The 21,174-nt window shown below is 38.6% G+C and overlaps 1 protein-coding gene across 1 annotated transcript in view; it reads left to right on the forward strand.

Moving 5' to 3' along the window:
• DNAH11 (dynein axonemal heavy chain 11) overlaps positions 1–21,174 on the forward strand; it is an 85,002-nt gene that overhangs the window by 25,894 nt on the left and 37,934 nt on the right. The window contains 3 exon segments of the mRNA XM_062501688.1: positions 2,265–2,317; positions 2,319–2,432; positions 4,532–4,666. Of these exon segments, the coding sequence (XP_062357672.1) occupies positions 2,265–2,317; positions 2,319–2,432; positions 4,532–4,666 (302 nt within the window).

Below are 21,174 nucleotides of genomic sequence, written 5' to 3' on the forward strand. Positions count from 1 at the left end.
CTGGAACACTGCCACAGAGAACAAAAATGTGCAAGTGTTTATAATTGTGTGCATGATTTGAAATTTAGATGAGGTTAAGGATCAAGAGGGATGATTCCTAATTTGGGGTTTAAAATTATGGGTACACGCTGAGCAAAAAGAACAGAATTGTCTTTTATATAATTAAGAGACTTTAAGCCTTTCATATGCATATAGTTTCTGCAAAAAGTTTTTTCCCTTCTGTGGTAGGAAAGCAGAGTAAATGCAGCCACAGCTTTTGCCTCCAAAATTTATGATCGTCCAGTTGCAAATATGTTGAGTCTGTTGAGCCATTTCTGTCCTGTCTTCCAGCACACTTCACTCTTTATCTGCTTGTTTTACTTCTCCAGTCAATAACCATCCTTTCAGCTGACTGTGACTAGACAGAAATGGCCTTGGACACATTTGTGCCTTCATTGAGTTTGCCAGTCAAAATCACTGTAGAGGTTTGCAGATGATTCATTTCACTGAAAAATCTGTGACAATGCTTCTGTAGTCCTACTGGAAACTGCTTGCAGTGATGTATTTGTTTATTCTGCCTTGCCCAAGGAGCTAATAAGCCTGCTGCTACTCAGGACCATGGCAGTGCTGTGATGTCCAGCCTTCAGCTGTCCCTGTGCAAGTGCAGTTTCCATTTCCTACAAGCTCTCATGAACATGTTGCCCAGTTTTTAAATAACCAAGACAAGTTCAAAACCATACACTTATATTTCACTCTTTTTTCTTTGCCCAGCCCTAAGTATTTTAACACAGTGCACACACAATGCAATAGGAAAAAAAATTTAAAAATCGATAGTCTGCATTTTTTTCTCTTCTACTTATTATACATGGAACTGATAATTCTTTTTTTTTAATACATATAGGCATTTCTTACTGACAAATATTAAAGTCTTATTAAATTCTGGCTTTCATCATCTCAAAATCAATAGCAGGTGTATCAAAAATTCATTACATTATTGACTGAACAAAAAAAAATCTGGGTTAGATGTACAAAACTTTTGAGAAATCTTTTTCCTCTTACAGAACAGTATTGAGATTGCATTAAATTCTCTGCTGTGCTGTAAGGATTTTAACCACTGTATTCCCCTTTTGGTTCAAATCCCAGCTCTGAGGCAGAGAGGATTTAGGCTTCTTGTTGAAGATGAGAGCCTCAGTCACTGTCTGACATATCGAATTTGTCCTTGAAGCCCACCTATTACTGTGGTTTTATTTTGTGCAAAATACTTTCTGTGATAATTTGAACAACAAAAATATATGACCTAGGAAGGAAGATTGTTAGTTTTCCATTCCTGCTTTAATAAATTCCTGGTGATTTCTGCAGGTTTCTGTTTCCACGCACAAAATTGAAAGAGTGCAATTAGAAATCAAACTTCTGCAGATGATGAATCCTGTGGAATATGTATCTGTGGAATACTTCACTAAGTGACAAAAGTTGAGGATCACTTTATACCAGAGTTCAGCATCATAATAATGCTTAATAAAAGTTGTTTTCTTCTGTGTTTTCAACATGACTTAGCAGCTATCTGTAGACTTTTTTTCCCTTACACATCTAAGGGAAGCAGTGCAGTTGGATAAAAATTGTATCAGCTCAAAGTTTATATCTCAATGTTGTACATTTCTGATGAGTACATAAGGGTCTTTGAGTTAATTTCTTCAATGTTGTAGGAAATTTGTAACATGATGGTCTGCACTGACCATCGTGTAAGCACTTCATTTGGGGGAATAGGCTGAAGTTTAATACAATCATCTTGCTATTCCTTTGTCTGGGAGATGATATTGCATTAGATTCCTGATTAAATGTCATGATTAAATTATACCTATCATTCATATTTTCCACTTTACATATTCTGGCAAAGACCTTATTTAATCCTTCCCAGGAGAAGGAGAAAATAATCTATTCACTGATTATTTTTCTGAGTGTCAGGATACCTGGGGATTCCACATTCAAAGTATTTCAGTTTCAAAGGATGCAGATGGATATGCTGTGAAATTTTCAAAAGCTGTGAAGTAGTCAATCAACTAAATCAGCAAGACTTTTATGGAATTCAGAATTCCAGGGTGATAGATTCTCAGAGACTGTGAGTTTCACTGATTACTAAGGGCTACAATAGTTTAAAAAACCTCAACCTCGTATGTGGTGAAATGTTCCATAAATTTTAGCCAGCATGATTTTGAATTCTTGATTTTGTTTAATTTCAGCGTTGCTTTGTATGGTAATAATTTTTATGCCTTTGTGTTACATTTCAGGGATGTTTGGAAAAAAGCTGGAGAAAGAACATGGTCATACCTATGTTCCAGCAAAAGAATGAGAAACTCTTCCATTTTATTGGTGATTTGAATATGCCTGAAGTGGAGAGATATGGAGTGGTTCAGCCTCATGGACTGATTTGGCAGCATATTGATTATAGCCACTGGTGAGTATTTCCTTCTTACTTAATGTTATGTTATAATTTGTGTCCTGTGGTCCATGTTGGCAACTCTAAACCACAGAAAAAAACCCAGAAAGCTTCAAAATTAATTGATTAAAGAGAAAAGCATATGCTCCTGGGACTATATATATAGCATATATAAAAATCATTTTAGAAAAGAGAATCAGAAAGTGAAGGGGCTATGGAGTCTTGGAAGGGAAATATCCTTCATCTGCTTTTGATGGAGCTGCTGGATGTTGGCCACAGTGACTGACTACAGAGAGCAGGCATGGCTGAGATACAGAAACTGATTACTTGAATTGCAGGTATTAAACCTCTAACACCCTCTATGTTTTCTTCACCTGTAAAGACAACAGACAAAATGCATAGAAACTTTATGATACTGGTTCAAATGAACAATCTTTTTCTGCCATGAGAATAAAAACGTAGAAGATGGCCACTGAAGGATAATTCAGTTGATTTGGGCAATTAAGGTAATTACAGAATCACAGTCTCAGAACTGTTAGGGTTGGAAGGGGCCTCTAGAGATCATCTAGTCCAAGATGCCAAGGCAGTGCCACCTAGAGTAGGTGACAACCTTCTTAATTTCCAGATGACAATTTAAATTTTTGGCAATTCAAATATATTATATTCCTTCCCGAGAATCTGTGTAAAGTTTCCAGTGCAAAATCAACAGATTCTTGGTTTAGTTCATTCTGTTACAGGAAGAACAACATTCTGTGTAAATACTTCACTGTTATCATAAATATGCATTAGTTTCTGCTTCAGATACAAGCATGTCATCTTATATGACACAAAGAAAATATCTGACAAAGAAAATATTTTGAATTATCTGTGCTGTTCTTTCATCGTTTAATGCAGATGAATTGTATAAATTTTTTCACTAGGTCATACTTCATCCCATGAAGGAATGACACCAGGCATCAGTTGAATATCTTGTTAGGGAACAAGATGTAAAGAGAATAAAAAAGAAAAGGGAAGCGACTACTCAAATCTAAAGCATCTCTGGCTTGGAGAAATCAGTCAGGTCTAATTCAGTGACATGCAAAGCTAACATCTCAAAGCTCTCCTGTTTTCTTCCCAAAACTGTATTCTTTTTGAGACAGGAAACCTTTTATTCTTTCACAAAGATTTCGGAGTTAAGATCTCAAAATCCCTAGTGCTTAAAAGGGTTGATGTTTCTTTCTTTTGAATAGTTTTGAATTCTTTTAAAACAAAACCTCGCCAAAAATTAAAAATTTACATTTCTACAAAACAGATCAAATCAAGAAAAATGCTGACCTTGTAATTGAGGAACTTATGATAACTACTTAAGAATTCTAAAATAGAGTAAAATTCATTGCAAACACATGGAAAGAAAGAGAATGCATTATTTTATGAAGTTCTGTGAAGGAAGGATTTGTTGATTTGAGCAGGGAATAACTGCATTACTCATGAGTTTTTCCTTTTATAGTATTTCTTTTAAAAACCTGCTTGTCCTAGTTGAGATGTATGCTAACATCTAAAGACACAAGATTCTCCTCCCATTTGGACAAAAAGTGTACAAATTGCCAGCAACTCAGAGTCCTTTTTAAAATTTTTATTTTATTTTATTTCATTTTTTGGTGGCCTCCTTTTAATTCACCAGGAGCTGTGTCATCTGGAGAGCCATAAAGAGTATTGGATAATGTAGCAAATAGAGGAGCATGTCCCTCATACTCCATTATGATATTTGCTGGTATTTTTCTTACTGAGATCAGCTAATTTTCCTCTTATCTGTAATGAGTGATGATTGTGTGCATTCTCAAACTGATTTGTACTTCTTTTGACCATGCATTACTCCTCTCCTTTATCATCAGAAGCTTTGTAAAAAATGTAGTGTCTTAATTGCTACAGAAATTTTGAACAAAATATTATGCAATAGAAAATGTGTGATTATTCTTAATTTTAAAATGTCAGTCCAAATTTGATATTTCTTGGATATTTGTATTTCAGATTTCCTGTAGGACCAAACTGTTGATTCTTCAACTGAGGTTAAGCCTGGAAATGTACAATGCTTCAGTGTTTTGTCACTAATACTAATCAAGCTATATTTTCTTTCTCAATTATTACAGGCAGAGGCTAACTATTAAAGAAATTAATAATTTTCAGTATGTTGCCTGTATGAATCCAGCTGCTGGCAGCTTCATTATCAAGCCTAAGCTCCAGCTAGGGTTTGAAGTGTCATATTATAGCAATCCTGTATTTAATACATTAAATAATTACTATTTAGCTTTCCACTACAATAGGTAGCAGATGAAAGGGAATAGGAGAAAATAAAATGTTTGAAATTTAGTTCAGGTTGAAAATCTTACTGTTCTTATAGCTAAACCGAAGGAGACAGACTAGATTTATTATGAGTGTTCCCTGAATTGCAGTCTCATGTGGTCATTCATCTGTCTGATATGCCCTCGGGGCTCATATCCAGACGTGCAACTGCTGTGGAACTGCATCAAGAATGAGGCAAGGAATGAAGTATTTTCTGTGACACACAAGTAGCTGTATGCTCACCAGGCTGTTTTGTCATTTAACACTTCATTGACTCTTATCTGCTGTCTGATGCTAGAGAATCTGCATCTCCTTTTCCCTATTTATTTTCAGGGACACTTTGCAGAAGTTGTCTCCAACTTTATTTCTTCACATTCCCTGATTGCCATCTACAAGCCTTTGTTCCACCAATAATCAAGAACATTTGAGTCATAGTACAAGCAGACAAGTGTCTTCACCAGGCAGGGATTCATAACTTCCCACCAGCTGATAAGAAGTTCCACTGCATCCTTAATATGAGAGACTTCTCCAATGGCTTTCAGGTCTGTATCGTGGGCTAATGTACCTGACAACACTCTTATAGTGCTGATCTTTAATGATGGACGTTGGATTGTGGGCTGATGAAGAACGAATGCTTTTTGTACAAAGCAGAAGATAGTCCCTGCCCTAAACTGACTGTGATCAGGTAGATCCAATGGGTAGAAAGCTGAGACAGAAAATGTATTTAGTGGAAATAGGGTAGTGGTTTGAAACGTCGACCTTCTCTTCTCAAAAACCAACCATACTTACAACCAACCAACCTTACCAAAAATAATAAGCACAACAAATTTTGCAAAGGGTAAAACAACTTTTGGGAGACTAGGTAGAACAGAACAGAGATTGAGGAAGCTCTGAAACAATAATCATAATCACAAAATCATTTAGATAGCAGAAGACCCCTAAGATCAACAATACCAGCCATTAGTCCAGCACAGCCACGTCCATCCTTAAACCATGTACCTAAGAGCCACATCTACATATGTCTTAAATACCTCCAGGGATGGGGACTCAACCACATCCCTGGATATGCTGTTCAAATGCTTGACAACCCTTTCCATGAAGCAGGTCTTCAAAGGATAGCTGAACACCAGAGCAGAGAGTAAAGACAGAGGAAAAGATATAACAGGGTCAGCAAATCCTGGCCTCCCTTGTAAAATCAGGTGAGTCTGATCCTGGTTTGTTTTCATCTGCTTTCCTGTTTCTTGGCATGCAGCTCTGTTCTTTTACAGAATACATTTTTGTCTACCCACCCCATGGATCACTGTGAAGGCAGGAAGGCAAGGACTTGTCAGGTCCCCCTTGTACACCACACACCTTGTTTTGGTGGGATTGCACTGGCCCATCACACGTTTGCATCCATCCTGACATGAAAGAAGGAATTTAGAGGTGACAGTTGAGAAAGTGCTAATTTTGTAATGATGACCTCTGTCCTGTTTTCTTGAGCAGTATTGAAAAACAGGGCTAGTGACCATGGAAGGTCCTGCCAAGTGCTGATGTTTCCGTGTGTCCTGTTACTGCCATGGAGCCTCAAGCCATAATGGCCCACCTGAATATGCCAGTCAGTGGAGAGCAGACATTTGTTTTAATTGTATTTTGCATGTTCAGCTGGCTGGAGAACTTGTTAATTTTAGGGACATCCTGGTTCATGTTCAAGAATATATAGATTCAAGCACAGTGTCTACTGGATATCTTCTGAGTATGACTAATGTGTTTGCAGAATATGTAAGTTAGTCTTCCTGAAGACATCCTATTTTAATGCCAGATTACAACATTACAAATGAAAATATTTTTTTATCTTTAGGGCATTTTGTTTGCTACACCCAAGTGCTCACAACTAGCAAATGATCTTCATTATCTCTGGATCATGAGTCAGCACATGTCTATGGGGATAAACTAGTGGAAAGCAAAGACTATAATTTCTGTTACAAAATGGTGATGGACACTATAGACAAGTATTTTGAGGTATGTTGATGGCTGGAAAATATTTTTCCTAGTGCCAGCAAGTTAAAAACTGAGTGGCCACAGGTCTTACTTATTGGAACTCTAAATAGCAGTGGGGAGTTACTGGAGAAGTTCCTAGGGAGTTACAATGACATGCCTGCTTCTGTGAACCCAGTCTAGTCTGAGGGTGCCATGCACAGCTGTAACTGAAATATCTGTGAAGGGAACATACAATCCATCATGATGCTAACAGTGCAGCATGGAGTCATTGCTTTTTGCTGTTCAGGGGATGTTGCACTTCAAACTCATAGCACTCCTAATGCAGATTTATGCAGCAATAGAGCTGATACATAGACTTTGTTGATGCCCTTATGGAAGAGAGCAGATTGTGGCTCAGTGCTAAAAATAACCTCCTTTTTTGTTTGTTTGAACAGACATTAACTGTTTGAGGTTTTTTGGTTTTTTTTTTTTTTTTTCACTCCACAGAAATTAACACCACTTATTTTCTGAGACTGGAGAGATAATCTATATTGCTGTAGATAGGTTACCTTATCTTTTAATTAGTAAGTGATGTATCAGGCCTTTATAAGAAAAGCAATATTTGTCTTTTGTTTCAAAGAAAGGGAAAATGCTTTTAAAATTAGATTAGTTCAAAGCAAGGACAATACCTTAAGCCTAATATAGTAAATAATGCTGCTGCATGGCAAACCTGGAGTTGCTTTGCTGTCCAGCCTTGTACTTTTTAATATCTAAACCAGCCATGACTTTTAAGTGTCATCATAGATTTACTTTATTTATCCATATCTTTTTTTTCAATATGTATGCTTACCTCACTTCAGTTTAATGTAATTTAGTTTTCTTCATGTCAGGCAATATCTTAGTACCCATCATGGCTCCAAATCTCAGCTTCTGTTTCTAAAATCTGATTTACTACATTTGCTTTTATTTCCCTGCCTGGAAACAAAAAACAGCCAGTTTTCAGAAGATGAAGATTTTGCTGAGTAAGTGAGGCACAGATATCATCGTTGCTCCTTGTCATTATTTGTAATCCTCCTTCAACGGATACCTTCACTCTGGTCATGTGTAATATCAGTGATTTCCAGAAAGAGACAGAGGCCCCTGCTGGCAGAGATTAGCTTTGTTGAAGCATTTTGTATTATCTGCAGTGTCAAATGGTTTGACACACAAACTTTCCTTCTCAGTGAGTTGTACTAGGATTTCAGCATCATCATTTTTCACTTTGCACATAATCAGACAGGAGCTATATAAGAGAAGGCACTCTTGACAAAGCAATCTATTGTAGGAGTTTTACTCCAAGAGGATTAAAGAAATGCTTAAATTTCAAAGATAATCATGTGGACCTTTCATAGGGACTGTAGATTTTTTTAAGGCTGATTTAGAGGCTGATGTGATAATCATCAGACCTGGAGACAGAAACCTTCTCAGGTATCACTAGTTTTGCTTGAAAATGTTGGCAAGCCATTATCTTCTCTCTGAAGTCTCCTGACCGAGAGTGGTATCTCAGTTTGGCAAAATGGTGGGGTGTCTTAGGCTTACAATCTGGCATTTGTGAAAAAGTGGTTGTGAAATTAAATCCTGTAAGTTTTTTTCTGCACCTTTTACAGGGTTTTTAATGGATCCATTGTGAAATCATGAATAAGGCTGTCAAAGTTCTACAAGAGAAGTCCAAGAGAATTGGCTTCCAGTAATGTTTTGGTTGGACAGGTTTTTAGCTCTTTATTAGATGCAACCAGATTAGAAACATTATACCTTTATTCCAGAAGGTTCTCAGCAATGTTTTTTCAAGGATTTTTTTCAATCATTTTTTTTCAGTGGCATGAGACATAAAGAGAATGAAGGGGGTATTTCATTGATACATGTAGGAAAAACTAAGCAGGTACAGACTGCTGTCTCTAAGCTCTGGTCTTTCATCCCTTAGAATCTGCATCTGATTTTTAAAAATGAAATTTTTAAAATAATTTTTAGATACTTATATAAATTATTGGAATATAAACTACACGAGTTTCTTTCAATGTCTCAAACATAGTTTTCTGTGGGATGAATTACCTCAATAACCACATCTCAAAATTTTAGCAATTAGATCTCATCTAATTTTAGGGCAGGTCCTCATCTGGCCTCATTCTTCCTATGTTACTCTATGATCAGCAAATAACAGCAGGCTTTAATTAGTCTGGGAGAGATATTCCAAGAGTTAATTAAAATTGGATGCAAATTTGTCATTAAATGATTTCTTGTCCTTTAACCTTTGTGGTGCAAACTGCCAGGTGTGAAATTCTCATGTGCTCCTACAGCCCAGTCCACCTCCCTTCAAGTTCACTAGGTCTCTGTTCTGAGTTCAGTCAGGGCCACCAGAATCCTGGTGGGATGCTTTGGAACAAGTCAATGTAAAGAACGTGTAACCAGACAGTTCTGGTCATTGGCAGATATTTCTTCAATATTTGATAAAAGAAAAGAATGTCTCTTTCCAGTTGCTCGAACATTGCAAGCAGTAGCAACCGCTGAGGTGAAGATAATGTACCTTTATGTGTCAGGAGAACATTACCTCAAAAATAGACCAAAAAAAAAAAAAAAAAAGGAAAGGTGGGGGGGTGGAAGAAGCAGGTTTGGTACAATAAAATTGCAGAATTGAGAAATTTAGCTAAGAAGGTTGTTGAAGTTACTTTATGTTACTGTTATTTTATTCATGATTTGTCTTCAGGTGCTGAGTCAGTCCTATCCTATAAGCTTTCAGGGGTTATGAACTTCTGATTGGAATAGGTGGTAAACAGAGCTTGTCTGGACTGGCAGGATACATCTGCTCCCTGGAGCTTTTCCAAATTACACAGAAGAAACCAGGGCCTCAGGGTAAACTAATAGATGTTATTTGAGTCTGTTGAGTTCATGACTTCAAGAATGTGTTGTTGCATGGGCTTGATAAAATCACAGGCAAAACAGTGGAATTTACACTAACAACTCCTATGTTTCCTGTGGTTTTCTTCATTTTTGAAAATTGGGTGGTCAAAATATATTTTAGTCCACTTATATGCTTCACAGAATTTTAGTAGTTTCTCCACTTTTTCCAAGGCAGATGCTTCATGTGTTACAAAGGTGTAGTTGGAATTCTGGTATTTATCGTCAGTGATTTAGTACAAATTTTTGTGGGTCATTGAACACGTATTGGTTATGGGGTGCAAAGTCAAAGCGGGTGAACATAAAAAATTTTGTCCTTGTTGCATATGAGTCCTTTAGCCACCTAAACTGTCCATATGCAAAGATTAGGAATATAATTGAGTGAGATGCTCAGTCAGGTTTACAGACCTTGTAAGGCTCAGCAGAGGCAAACAGCAAAGGAGGGAACATTTTCATCTTCACTCTTTGTGGACAAGCAGCATTTCTGAATCTTAGATGTGGCTGAATAAGGATCTGATTGTGGCCAAATTTGGTGGATGCCAGTCCCCAAAAACCCCTTATGTTACCTTGGTGTATGGCCAAACTACCACAGCATGTGTTGCTCAAGGCTCTCTCAGTCTTTGGTTTTTGCTGTTCTGCTTTGAAAAAGGCAGGGTGTTCTTCAGTGTGTTCTTCAGTGTGCCTGCCTTCCCTGGTCAAATGAGGTGCAGTGTAAGATGTGAACTTAAGTGGTCATTTTCTCCCCACTGTTTCCAAGCAGGAAAATTTCTAAGCCTCTGTTAACAAGCCTGAAGAGTTGCTTTGCTAGGTTTTGTGACACCTTGGTCATAACAGCCAGCATTGACCTTATTCTGTATTTCAAATGTGGTCACACTCAAATGCAACTGATGCGGATTGTTTTCATTCTGGAAACCCAAGACAAAAAACATTCCATGTTTATATCATGTGGTCCCACACCATGTCTCCCTCAGGGCAACAGTGCACACTTCTGTTTTGTTAAGCTTTCCTAAATAAATTCACTAACGAAAAAAAGAAAAAGAAAGTCTTTCAGAAACAACAGAATTTAAAATGGATCTGATTCTTCAATGCCATTCCCACACATTTTTTGGTATAGTAATGGCTGTTCTTGATGGGATCTTTCATGGCTGCAATATTCCTTTTTAGTACGTTCATGGGGAGATTTCTTCAATCTTTACCACTAGGTCATGTCAACACTTCAGCGTCTGATATAGGGGAAAAAAGGCAAACCTCATTTCACTTTGGATGTTATACATCAATTTAGTGGCATGTAAATAAACTGAAAAAAGTAAGGAGAAGTCAGCAATGTGTTGTCACCACAAACATGTTTTTCACACTTTTTCTGTACCAACATTTTAACAGAGTATGAGTGATTGCCTCCTTTCCTTACAGGTAGATCTTGCCAGTTTGTACATCGAGATGTGTGCCAAGAACATGCCCACAGTGTTTTTGCTGACAGATGCCCAAGTTCCAGATGAATGCTTTCTTGTGCTGATTAATGACTTGTTGGCATCAGATGATTAAACCAACAAATTTCTTGAAAGATCTTTTCCTATGACAAATGATCTGCATTTTCATTGACCTTTAAAGAGATTATTTCCCTTGCAGGTACTTGTAGGGGAAGATTTTAGAGAGGCCATATCAAGCCATCCAACTTGAGCATTGAGACAAACTTGGTTAAGAAATCAAACTTGGTAAAGTCAAACCATTGAGGAGACAAATTGCTAAGGTTTAAGTGCATTGATGTGGGGGGAAATGAGAATGTCCCTTTGACTTAATGCTATGTTTGCTTTGGTGTGATTTCACTAATTTCAGGCAATGTTCCCATGACTGCACAAGTGTAGCATGTAGCAATGAAGCTTGTGAAGCAGCCATGTTTTGAAGATTAGAGAATCTGGACTCTTGAATGTGGGGATGTGGGGGTAGGACAGGAGAAAAATGCACACCTGGACAGTTTAGTGCATCTTGAAAAAATTTTTTTAAAGTTATGTTTGCTTTCACAACCAGACTAGTAAACAATTTCCCAACAGCCTGTGAAAAAATTAACACCATTCTGAGGGGAACATAATTCATAAGTGAACTTCCCATCAGAGCAAATTTGAAGCAAAATTGTTTCCTATGCCTTAAAAAAAAAAAAAAGCCCAAACAAACCCAGAAAGACATAGGGAACAGGAGGAGACTGCTTTGTTACTAGATATATGCAGCATCATACTATAACTCTGGTTATGTGTTTAAACACCATTTGGCTAAATACCATGTAGAAGATTATTTGTCATGTGTTACCCACCCCTTTGCCTTTTCACAGGAGAGGTTCTAGATCTGTCCTGTGATGAAGAATTGAAGGTCACAGTTGCAGGAGCTGGAAAAGAAGTCTGAGCCCTGGGCCTGGTGGACATCAGAGAACATTCCCGGAGGTGTTTCCTGAGACTGTGGCTGCAGTAGAAAGTAAGGCATATTTCAGGGGCAAGGAACAGTGATGCGCTGATTAAAACAGCAACATACTTCAGTTATCTGGTAATCCAGCATATGTTGGCATACTTCTCTTGAAAGCTGACGTGCAGCACTGAATCTCCTGTGTTACCCCTGTATTAACCTGCCTATGTGGAGGCTTGATGTACCCCAAGTTTTGCTCCTGGATCTGGCTGTTGACTTCCTGCCTGCTCATAGGAAAGTCACATAGCTGCTCTGTGTCTTACTTTCACACTTGGGCACAATGAGGCACTTCAGAGAGAAGGTGCTCATGAGGAGTTTGTGGTGCTGTTAATGCCATTGTAAATACTCTTCCCAATTATACACCTAGAAATTCTCTATGTGTACTCAACTCTTAAACTTTTGCACAAATGATTGAAGTTTCACAGAAAATGTTAATTCTTTCTACTTTTTCTATGCCATATAAAACTGGAAAAATTAAAGTATCCATGTGGGTGTTTAGAGATTTAAAACTGTTCAGCGATACACATGATATGATACCATAATTGCAGTAAGTGTCTCTCCTAACCTCTGTTTTAGAGACACTGTTTTGGAGGGAAAATGTAGTTCTCTCCTGAAAGCTGGAAAGCAGTAGCTGGGAAAACTGGTTTTGCAGTGGCATCTTTAGGAAGTTTCAGGTTATGTAGGCTTCAATTCACACATCATCTGAAATACCTGTCTAACTGACAAGAAAATGAGAAGTCTGAAGACCATTAACCCTTAAGAAAGAGAATGTTTTGAAAGGGATATATGCCTCATACTTTTTGTATTAAAATCTGCTTGACTGGGGATTAGAAGAGCCTTCCTAGCAGATTATTCCACAGCAATCCTCTATGCAGGCTCTGTTTCTCAGTTTTCTGTGGTGTTTAACCACCACTGGTCTAAAGAGCATTCTGATTTGACTATGAGCTTTTACCAAGTTCTTACACTTTATAACATGGCACTCTCCTCTCCTCTCCTCTCCTCTCCTCTCCTCTCCTCTCCTCTCCTCTCCTCTCCTCTCCTCTCCTCTCCTCTCCTCTCCTCTCCTCTCCTCTCCTCTCCTCTCCTCTCCTCTCCTCTCCTCTCCTCTCCTCTCCTCTCCTCTCCTCTCCTCTCCTCTCCTCTCCTCTCCTCTCCTCTCCTCTCCTCTCCTCTCCTCTCCTCTCCTCTCCTCTCCTCTCCTCTCCTCTCCTCTCCTCTCCTCTCCTCTCCTCTCCTCTCCTCTCCTCTCCTCTCCTCTCCTCTCCTCTCCTCTCCTCTCCTGTTTTGCTGAAGTTACCTCCTAACTCAAATTTTGTTGTCATTTCTTCTTCAGTCCACAAATTTATTCTGCAACTTAAAGGCCAATGGAGACTTGTATACAATGCAGTGTGACATACTCTGTATCATTTTCAGTTTTACAGACTTCAGTGACATGGTCAATAGTGGTGCTTGCCTTCTGCATTTTTCTTTCAGAAAGTGCTATTTGTCTCTGATTCATTACTATTGCTTTTGTATTTCCTTTAAGAAAGGAAGGGGAAAATTATTTCTAATATCTCTCTTCATTTTCTCCTTTCACATTTTTGCCCTTTATGTTTTCCTTATTCCCACAGTAATTTCTTCTTTTCTTTTGCTTTCTGTTCCTTTTTTTTTTTTTTTCTTTTCCTTTTAAGGGCTTTTTGAAAGCCAGCTTTCAAACTCATTTTACCTTGCAACAATTTCACAAGTCTCCTGCTGTGCAAATGAGCACTTCTGGAGGCAAGAACAGGAGATACCTATTCATGTTGCAGGGAAGCAAAGTAGTGACATTATAGTACTGAAGGACACATACATTTTATGAGTTAACACACTGGTAGATATCTATCTGAACTTTTAGTTAGTGCAGGGGGACCTATCACCTCCTCATTTCCCTAGATTTGGAAAATAAGAGACTAATATAATGTGGAAAAAGAACAAAAGGGTGAATTTAGACATTTTCATAATGTTAAAGCTTAGTGAAGTGATATAGTCTCATTTTTCCATTTCATTTTAGAAAAATCAACATCCTACATAAAGCCACATTTTCCCTTGAGCTCACTTATAATCTTACATCCTGCAGTTCTGTTTATGCTGAGGAATCTGTAGCTCAGGAACCAGAACTACGCTGTTCTGTTGTTTGAATCTCTTTAGTTTTGTGTTGGTTTTGCTTTGCTTGTTTTCAATCTGGACGTTGCAAACAATTCTGCTGTCAATGTACTGAGAACACACAGTATGTGTAGGTGCAAATTTGAGTTGAAAGGATGTCAGGTGAAGACAATGGGTTGCACCATTATAAAATATGGGACCACAACTGAAGGGTATCTGAGGACAGATAAGCACCTGAGAATTTCAAAAACTTTCATAATGAATAATGAAATCAATTATAAAGGAAGAATGATGCTCAAGCAAACAAAGTTGATTAACACTGTGAATGTTAAGTGCTGATGGCTCTAAAGCACACATAAGATTCTGAAGCTCTGTGATTTACTTGGGTTCCAGAATTTTTTCAATATCCCAAATCTCAGTGCAGTAATCACTCTTAAGTACTCAGCATATCACCCAAGTTTCTTGGAAAAGTAAAGGCCAGAAGAAGCAATTATTTCTCAAAAGCATAAATATGATGAGATCAGTCAGTCTTTGCTGTCTCTGGAGCTCCATCTGATTTTACTTTACTTTACTGTACTATACTTGTCATGGTAACCCTTCAGCTTTTCCCCCAAAGATGTGAACACTGTGCCTAAATGCCCCACAGCCCTCATGCCCTACACAAGCATACCCTCAAATTAACTATTTCCATTAAGTGTACTTTTCGCAGCATTTCAAACTTTGCATGTTTTCCAGCTTCTCACTTCAGTCTCCTCAGTGCTCTTAAACACTACTGTACATTACAAAGTCAGACATATTAAATGATTTTTCATTTTAACTGAATCTGTGTTATTCAGTCCATGTGTAGCCAGTTTTCTTCACGAGCTGGTGATGGGTGCTTCAAATACTTGCTCCTCCATCCTTGAGGAAGTTTCTTCATGGTGTATTTTCCTCATGTTAAGTTTACAGTCCCTCAAGTGGCTGTTGTGAAGTCCCAGCATTAAGAACTAAATTTTCCAGTATTTCTACAATTTCCTTCCAACTTGTCATGACTACTTTAGCCATCACATCATTATAATAGTCTCTTCTTTCTATAGTCCTGTCAGGATTTAGCTGGATCCCCATTTTCTGTGGAATTTAGTAGTACAGTAATTTCATGCTTCAACCAGAATTAAAGTCAAACATAAGCAGAGTGGGTGTCTTGCATTGCCATAAGCAATCTTGTCCATATTTTCATGATTTCTTTTAAATTACTGTGTTTAATTTCTAAATCTTCTTTCATTAGGTCACGTTAGCCTTTTCCTCGTGGTTTGTCTTGCTACTGACAGAATATGTATTTTTTTCTGTGAATCTGAGAGAAACTTGTGAAGCCCCATCAGAGCTCAATTTTGGCCAGCTCTCATGGTTTTTCCTTAGAGGGCATAAATACACATCTATCTGCTTGAGTGCTTAATCCCAGGCAAAAAGAACTATGTTTTTAGGGTTTATGGTTCTATGTTAAACTAGCACTTGACCCCAGATTTGTTTTGGAATTTCGTTTGGGTTTATTTTTTGTTGTTTGTTTTGTTTGATACAATAGGGGGTAGCTATCAAGGATTTCTAAGTTTTGTAGCACAGAAAACATCAGTTTCTTCCTTTGGCAGGCTCTTACAGAGTTCCTGTTTCTGTATGAAAAGCTCCAGGCTTTTCTGATTTGGATGTCAGCCATATCTTCTTGAGCATTCAGCTGACTTTTAAGGATACATCTGTATTAGTGAATTATGAAGGGCATGTTGTGGTCCTGAGGGCTAGTAGCATCAAAAGGCTGGTTTCCATACGGCTTAGCTTTTTCCATGCTCTGCTCACCAAATGATGGTGCTGGCATTGAGCTGGTCAGGACTAATTCCTGGTCTGTGCAGCTCCTCACTCCTGGCACAGCACTGCTTAGTTTCATATGGGAGAAACCATGAGCAAGCACTAACACTTAGATAAGATGGGCCCCGTCAGACCTGTGGCCAAGGATGTGACAAGGTGCTCTTTAATTTTCAGTCTTGCTCTGTTTGAAGCACTTAGTGAACCTAGAGGGCTTGCATATTTGAGATGAGCAGGAGGAGGTTGAGCCAAAAAATATCTGCACGTCTGTAGGGAGGGTGACGTGTGTGAGGCTCAAATGGGCACTTGAGCAAACAGAGGGGTTGTGTTCTCAGCAGCAGTGAATGCTATGTGGAAGTTGATACCGATTTCACAAGATAACAATTCTTTTTTTTTGCAATAATTGTCTTCATTACTCCATTGTGTATGTTTAAATCTCAAAAATCCTCCAAAAAAGGGACGTGTCTATCTTCAAGACCTTAGTAAATTTTTCTGTTTCTAACGAAATACCTTCACTGTGATATTTATATTCTGGAATGTCTTGCGAGACATTCTCCATTTTTTTTACATGGAGAATTTCCTGTTCTTTGGGCTTTTTCCCTCTGTCAAATTAAACTGTAATGTATGGCTTAGACAAAAGATAAATGTTTTCAAAATAAGACCTTCTTGCTTATGCAAAGATTGTTTAAAATGTAGTCATTAACAATTACTCAATTTTCCTCACAGCTCTCTTGCTAGCTGATCACATGGCATCTTCATTATTCTGTGTGCAAAGCAAGCAGTGCACAAGGTCCTTTGTAGTATAGGGAATTCACTGGGGAGAATGCAAATGAACCCTGAAAACATGCCATTTCAAATCTATGCCTGGTGTGAAATTACCAAACTTCACTAAAGCTAAGGGAAAAAGAAGGGTTATGCTGTGGACAGGATCTGGTTATGTTCTTCTTATGACTACCTTTTCAAGTATATTCTATATCCTATATTTTTGTTCACAAAAAGTAATTAACAAATAGATAGTGATTTAATCAGTGATCTAATAGTGATCTAATAGATCTAGATAGTGATCTAATCCACCAGGGCTGTGGTGGAATATCCTGCCTAACAATATAGTATAGCAAAAATCTCCTAGCTATGTGTTTTAAGGAAAAATAATGAAAATTATGAATAGTATGTCACAGTTTGAGCTCTAGGAACAGATATTCCAAGAAGTAATTTATTAAATTAAATTCTTTTATACTTCATCCTATCACAATAATCTACAAAGTTTTTATGTAAGTAACTCATTTTACCTATCACTACATTTTCATTGGATTTGATCATTTCATTTCCTGTAAGGTTTCTAGAATTCAATTTTGCAGAAATCATCTACTTTCTCTCTTTTTGGCCTTTGTAGCAGTTTAATTCAATTGCTACCTACTACTTTGCAAGCCTGTACTTGTAAAATTGTACTTACTCATTTGACTACATCTGCCAAAGGGCAAGGAGGAGTTCTGGGTACCACTTAGTAAATCTAGGATCTTAATGCTAGAGTAAAGCTTAAAGTAAGCAATCCTAAAAGCCCAGTATTGCCTTCTCAGGGATCAGCAGTTCATATAAACTAATGCAGCCTCTTATATACACAAGTAATTCTTCTGTATCACTCCTAACAAATTACATTGGTTAGGGAAAGCATCTTCTCCCCTAAAGTTCAATGTAAGATTGATAGATATAGTAATCATCCCATACAGACAGTTTTTCGGTATTTTGGGAGATTAAAATACTACTTAGACTAAAGAAAACATTACGATTTATTTTTTCCTGGCAAACAGCCCAAGACTTTGATTTGCAGTCCAGTACTTAGAGAGTTAAGTCCCAAATATGATCAATGTGAGGAGCATAGGAGGGTGCAGAAGGTGAAACCTCAGTCAAGTCTGTGTGTGGTTTGCAGCTTTGGAGGTGTGATAGATTCAGTTTGGCACCACTGCGATAGCAAGGGCACTTGTGAGGGGACAGGGACAGATCTCTCCAGGCTCTCCACTGCTGCTGCTACCATAGCAGGGATGGTGGGCAGGTCTGAGAAGGTGGCCCCTAGAGGAATAAGGAAAACTAGGTTCCCCAGGCTTCAACATGGCTCACAGCTAGTCTTGGGATTACAAGTGAGTGAGTGTTGCAGTGTGTTTCTTGTTAAGGGTATGTTCTGTTATTGCCCAAGTTAATGGTTTAGTCCAAAATTACACCCTCCCTCCCACCTTGTCAATCTATCCTGAATTACCTGTCAATCCTGCTTTGTGCCAGCCCCCTGCTTGGAATTCCCTTTTGGAAATCCCCTAAAACTGTCGGTCTCCTTAATTCATGTGACCCAGTTTTCCCCCCTACCTCCCTCATTGGACAATGCCTTTGTGAACCCTACCCTTTACCCTTCCCCAGAATTTCTCCAATTTGCTAAGAATTTGTACCTTCCCCTTAAACCTCCCCCATATTTAAGTTACTGCACCTTCGCCACTTTTGTCTTTTGCCCCCCAAAGTATTAAATCCTTTTTATCCTATGCAAAAGACCTCCCCCTCCTCTTCGCCTCCTTGGAATGCAATCTGACGTCCAAAAGGCAATGGAGCCACAGCTCCAGCCACATCTAAGGCCTCCTGTTCCCGGGGTGTGACCCACTCCAGGCACGGGACCACAGTGGCAAAGTGAGCGCAGTTCTGGCTGTTGCATCACCTGAACACAGAATTTTTTCAGAAAATGAGATTACATGAGGGAGAAACATCTAACTGAAGGATACACAGTGTAACCAAGAACCAAATTCAGAAAACTCAATGATGTTCAAGAGTCATGAAACAGACCTAGCAGATTCTTCACCTTCATTTTTTCTTCTTCTCTGATTCAGAGTTGTGTGGTAGAAGCCAGTTATTCTTGTATCTCATTTCTTCTGTGTGTATGCATCTTTATCATCAGCAGTAAATTCCAAGATCTTTCTGTGTCCTTGTACAGTTTCAGTATAATTTTCACCACTTAGGTGGAACTCCATGAGTATTTCTGCCATTTACATCTTCAAACATTCAGAGTAGATTATTTCTTCTGTACCTTAAGCCAACTTGCTGGTTGGCCCATCTTTGTAACATTCCTGGGTATTCTTTTTTTGACTTGGTTCTACTATCTAGGTTGTTTACATAAATTCCTGTCTTCTGTTTTCTAGTGCAGAGATGTATTTTTAGAAACTATGAGGTAGTGGCAATTTTTTTTCTATCTTCTATTTTCTTTCCAGATACCACTGAACCATTTTCCATTGTTACTATCTCCTCATCACTTTATCTCCTCTATCTGACTGCTTTAAAACTCAGTGAAGTATTGAGCCAGGTCAACTTCTTCCTCTCTCATTTCTTCTTTTTTACTTCTTTTCTTTCAGTTTTCTGCTCTTCCTTTTAAATCCAGTTTTCTCTTGTAGGAATGTCAATTCCCAATTAGCCTAAAGGAAGAATGAACTTTTCACTTCCCTGGCATGCCTGACTGAGCCCTGCCCTGGCTCTTGTGGCTGCTGGACAAGCTATAAACTCCTCTGAAACCTTTTGGATGTTTCCTACTGGTATTGACAACACCAGTGACATATGGTTTGAGAGGCCCTGTACAATAAAAGTAAGAAGCACAGAGGAGAGACTACATTCCTAACAGCCTGATCTCTGTCATTTTACCAATTAACCAAGAGCATATGTAATGACCAAAGCATGTGCTAACTGCAGTAAGTAGGTTCACAGAATCAGCTGAGGACTAGAATAACCCTTCCCCAAGCTGTTTTGTGTAGACCTGGTGATATCAACCCAGTCACAGTTTTATTTTCCTTTGAACATTTTGGCCAACCCTTTTTGTACATGTTTTCGCTTTTATTATGAATGATCCCTTAAAATTCCCATGCAAGCTAAGATCCAAATCTCCTTTTCTTCCTGCTCTATTGGAGGGGTAGCACTGCACATACAGAGGCTTGAATAAATTTAGAAACCCACTAACAGGGCTTCTGTCACCATGACCAGATGAATGTGCACCTTCTGGCTGTCTGCATGCCAGCCCGTCCCTGTGCCTGCCTTACCTTCCATAGTTATAAACTGAGTAACTGATGCCAATGTGGAGAGAGTAGAAGGAAGCTGCAAAATGCCATGTTTGTACAAGGGAAAGTGAGCAAATTTGCCCAAGGTTGCTGAAAAGGTTTATTAGCTGCCAAATCTGGCTTGGAGCCTCAGCTGTGTGCTGGCTGGTGCTGGACCATGGTTCATTGCACGCCTCTCTTTGTTGACTTCAACTTGCCCTGTGATTCCTTTCTCTTGCTGTTCCCTCCCTCCTCTCTGCAGATTGTCCCATGTTTCTGTCCCGTCAGTGCCATGCTGTGAGCATGAGCTAGGAACTTCCCAGCCATAGTTAACTGCCCTGGTAATGAATGGCTTCATGAGTGGCCATGGGAAGCCCTTCCCTCCAGCAGCAGGAGGTTCATTGAGGAAACTGAGGGGGTCGAGGTACAGTTTCAAGCTCCTCTGTTTCCTAGGAAAGCAATGAAGATCACTTTAAGATTGATAACTGAATAAGCTGGGGAAAAATGATGCTCTTTCTACTCTTTGCTGCATACTTATTGTCTTTGGTGTTGTTCAAGTTCACCCCTGCTAAAAGTTGAATTTTAATGGTATGTCACTGCCTGATTGCTTCAGGAGATTTCAGAGAGCTGTCTAGTACAGGCAGAGAAGTGAGGGAAAGAGAAGCACCTAATTGATAACACTGTCTTTGCAGAATCCTTCAATTCAAGACTTTTTCGGATCTTATAGATACAAAGTCTATTTGACCCTTTCCAATGCAGTTAAATATATCCACTAGAGGTGTAGCAAGTAAGGCTGAAACATTGCTGTGCACAATCCAGGTGAACCAAAGAGTTCTCCATCTATTCAGCAATTAGACAAGCAGAAATTTCTGTTGGAAAGGCAGTCCATTAGCACCACATGGCAAATGCATTTAGCATTTTAATATCTGGGCAATTATTCTCGTTGCTGATTGATGCAGAGTGTGATGTGTTTGTTTTCAGGGAAAAAAAAATCCAAACAAACCACATGCATTAGTGAGTTTCTCTTCAGGGGAAAGAAATATTCTCATATTCTTCTAAGAGTTTTAGCAAGCTGCCTAAGACGACCATCCTAGC

The sequence above is a fragment of the Cinclus cinclus genome, chromosome 1 (genome assembly GCF_963662255.1).
Source record: "Cinclus cinclus chromosome 1, bCinCin1.1, whole genome shotgun sequence".
NCBI classification, from domain to species: Eukaryota; Metazoa; Chordata; class Aves; order Passeriformes; family Cinclidae; genus Cinclus; species Cinclus cinclus.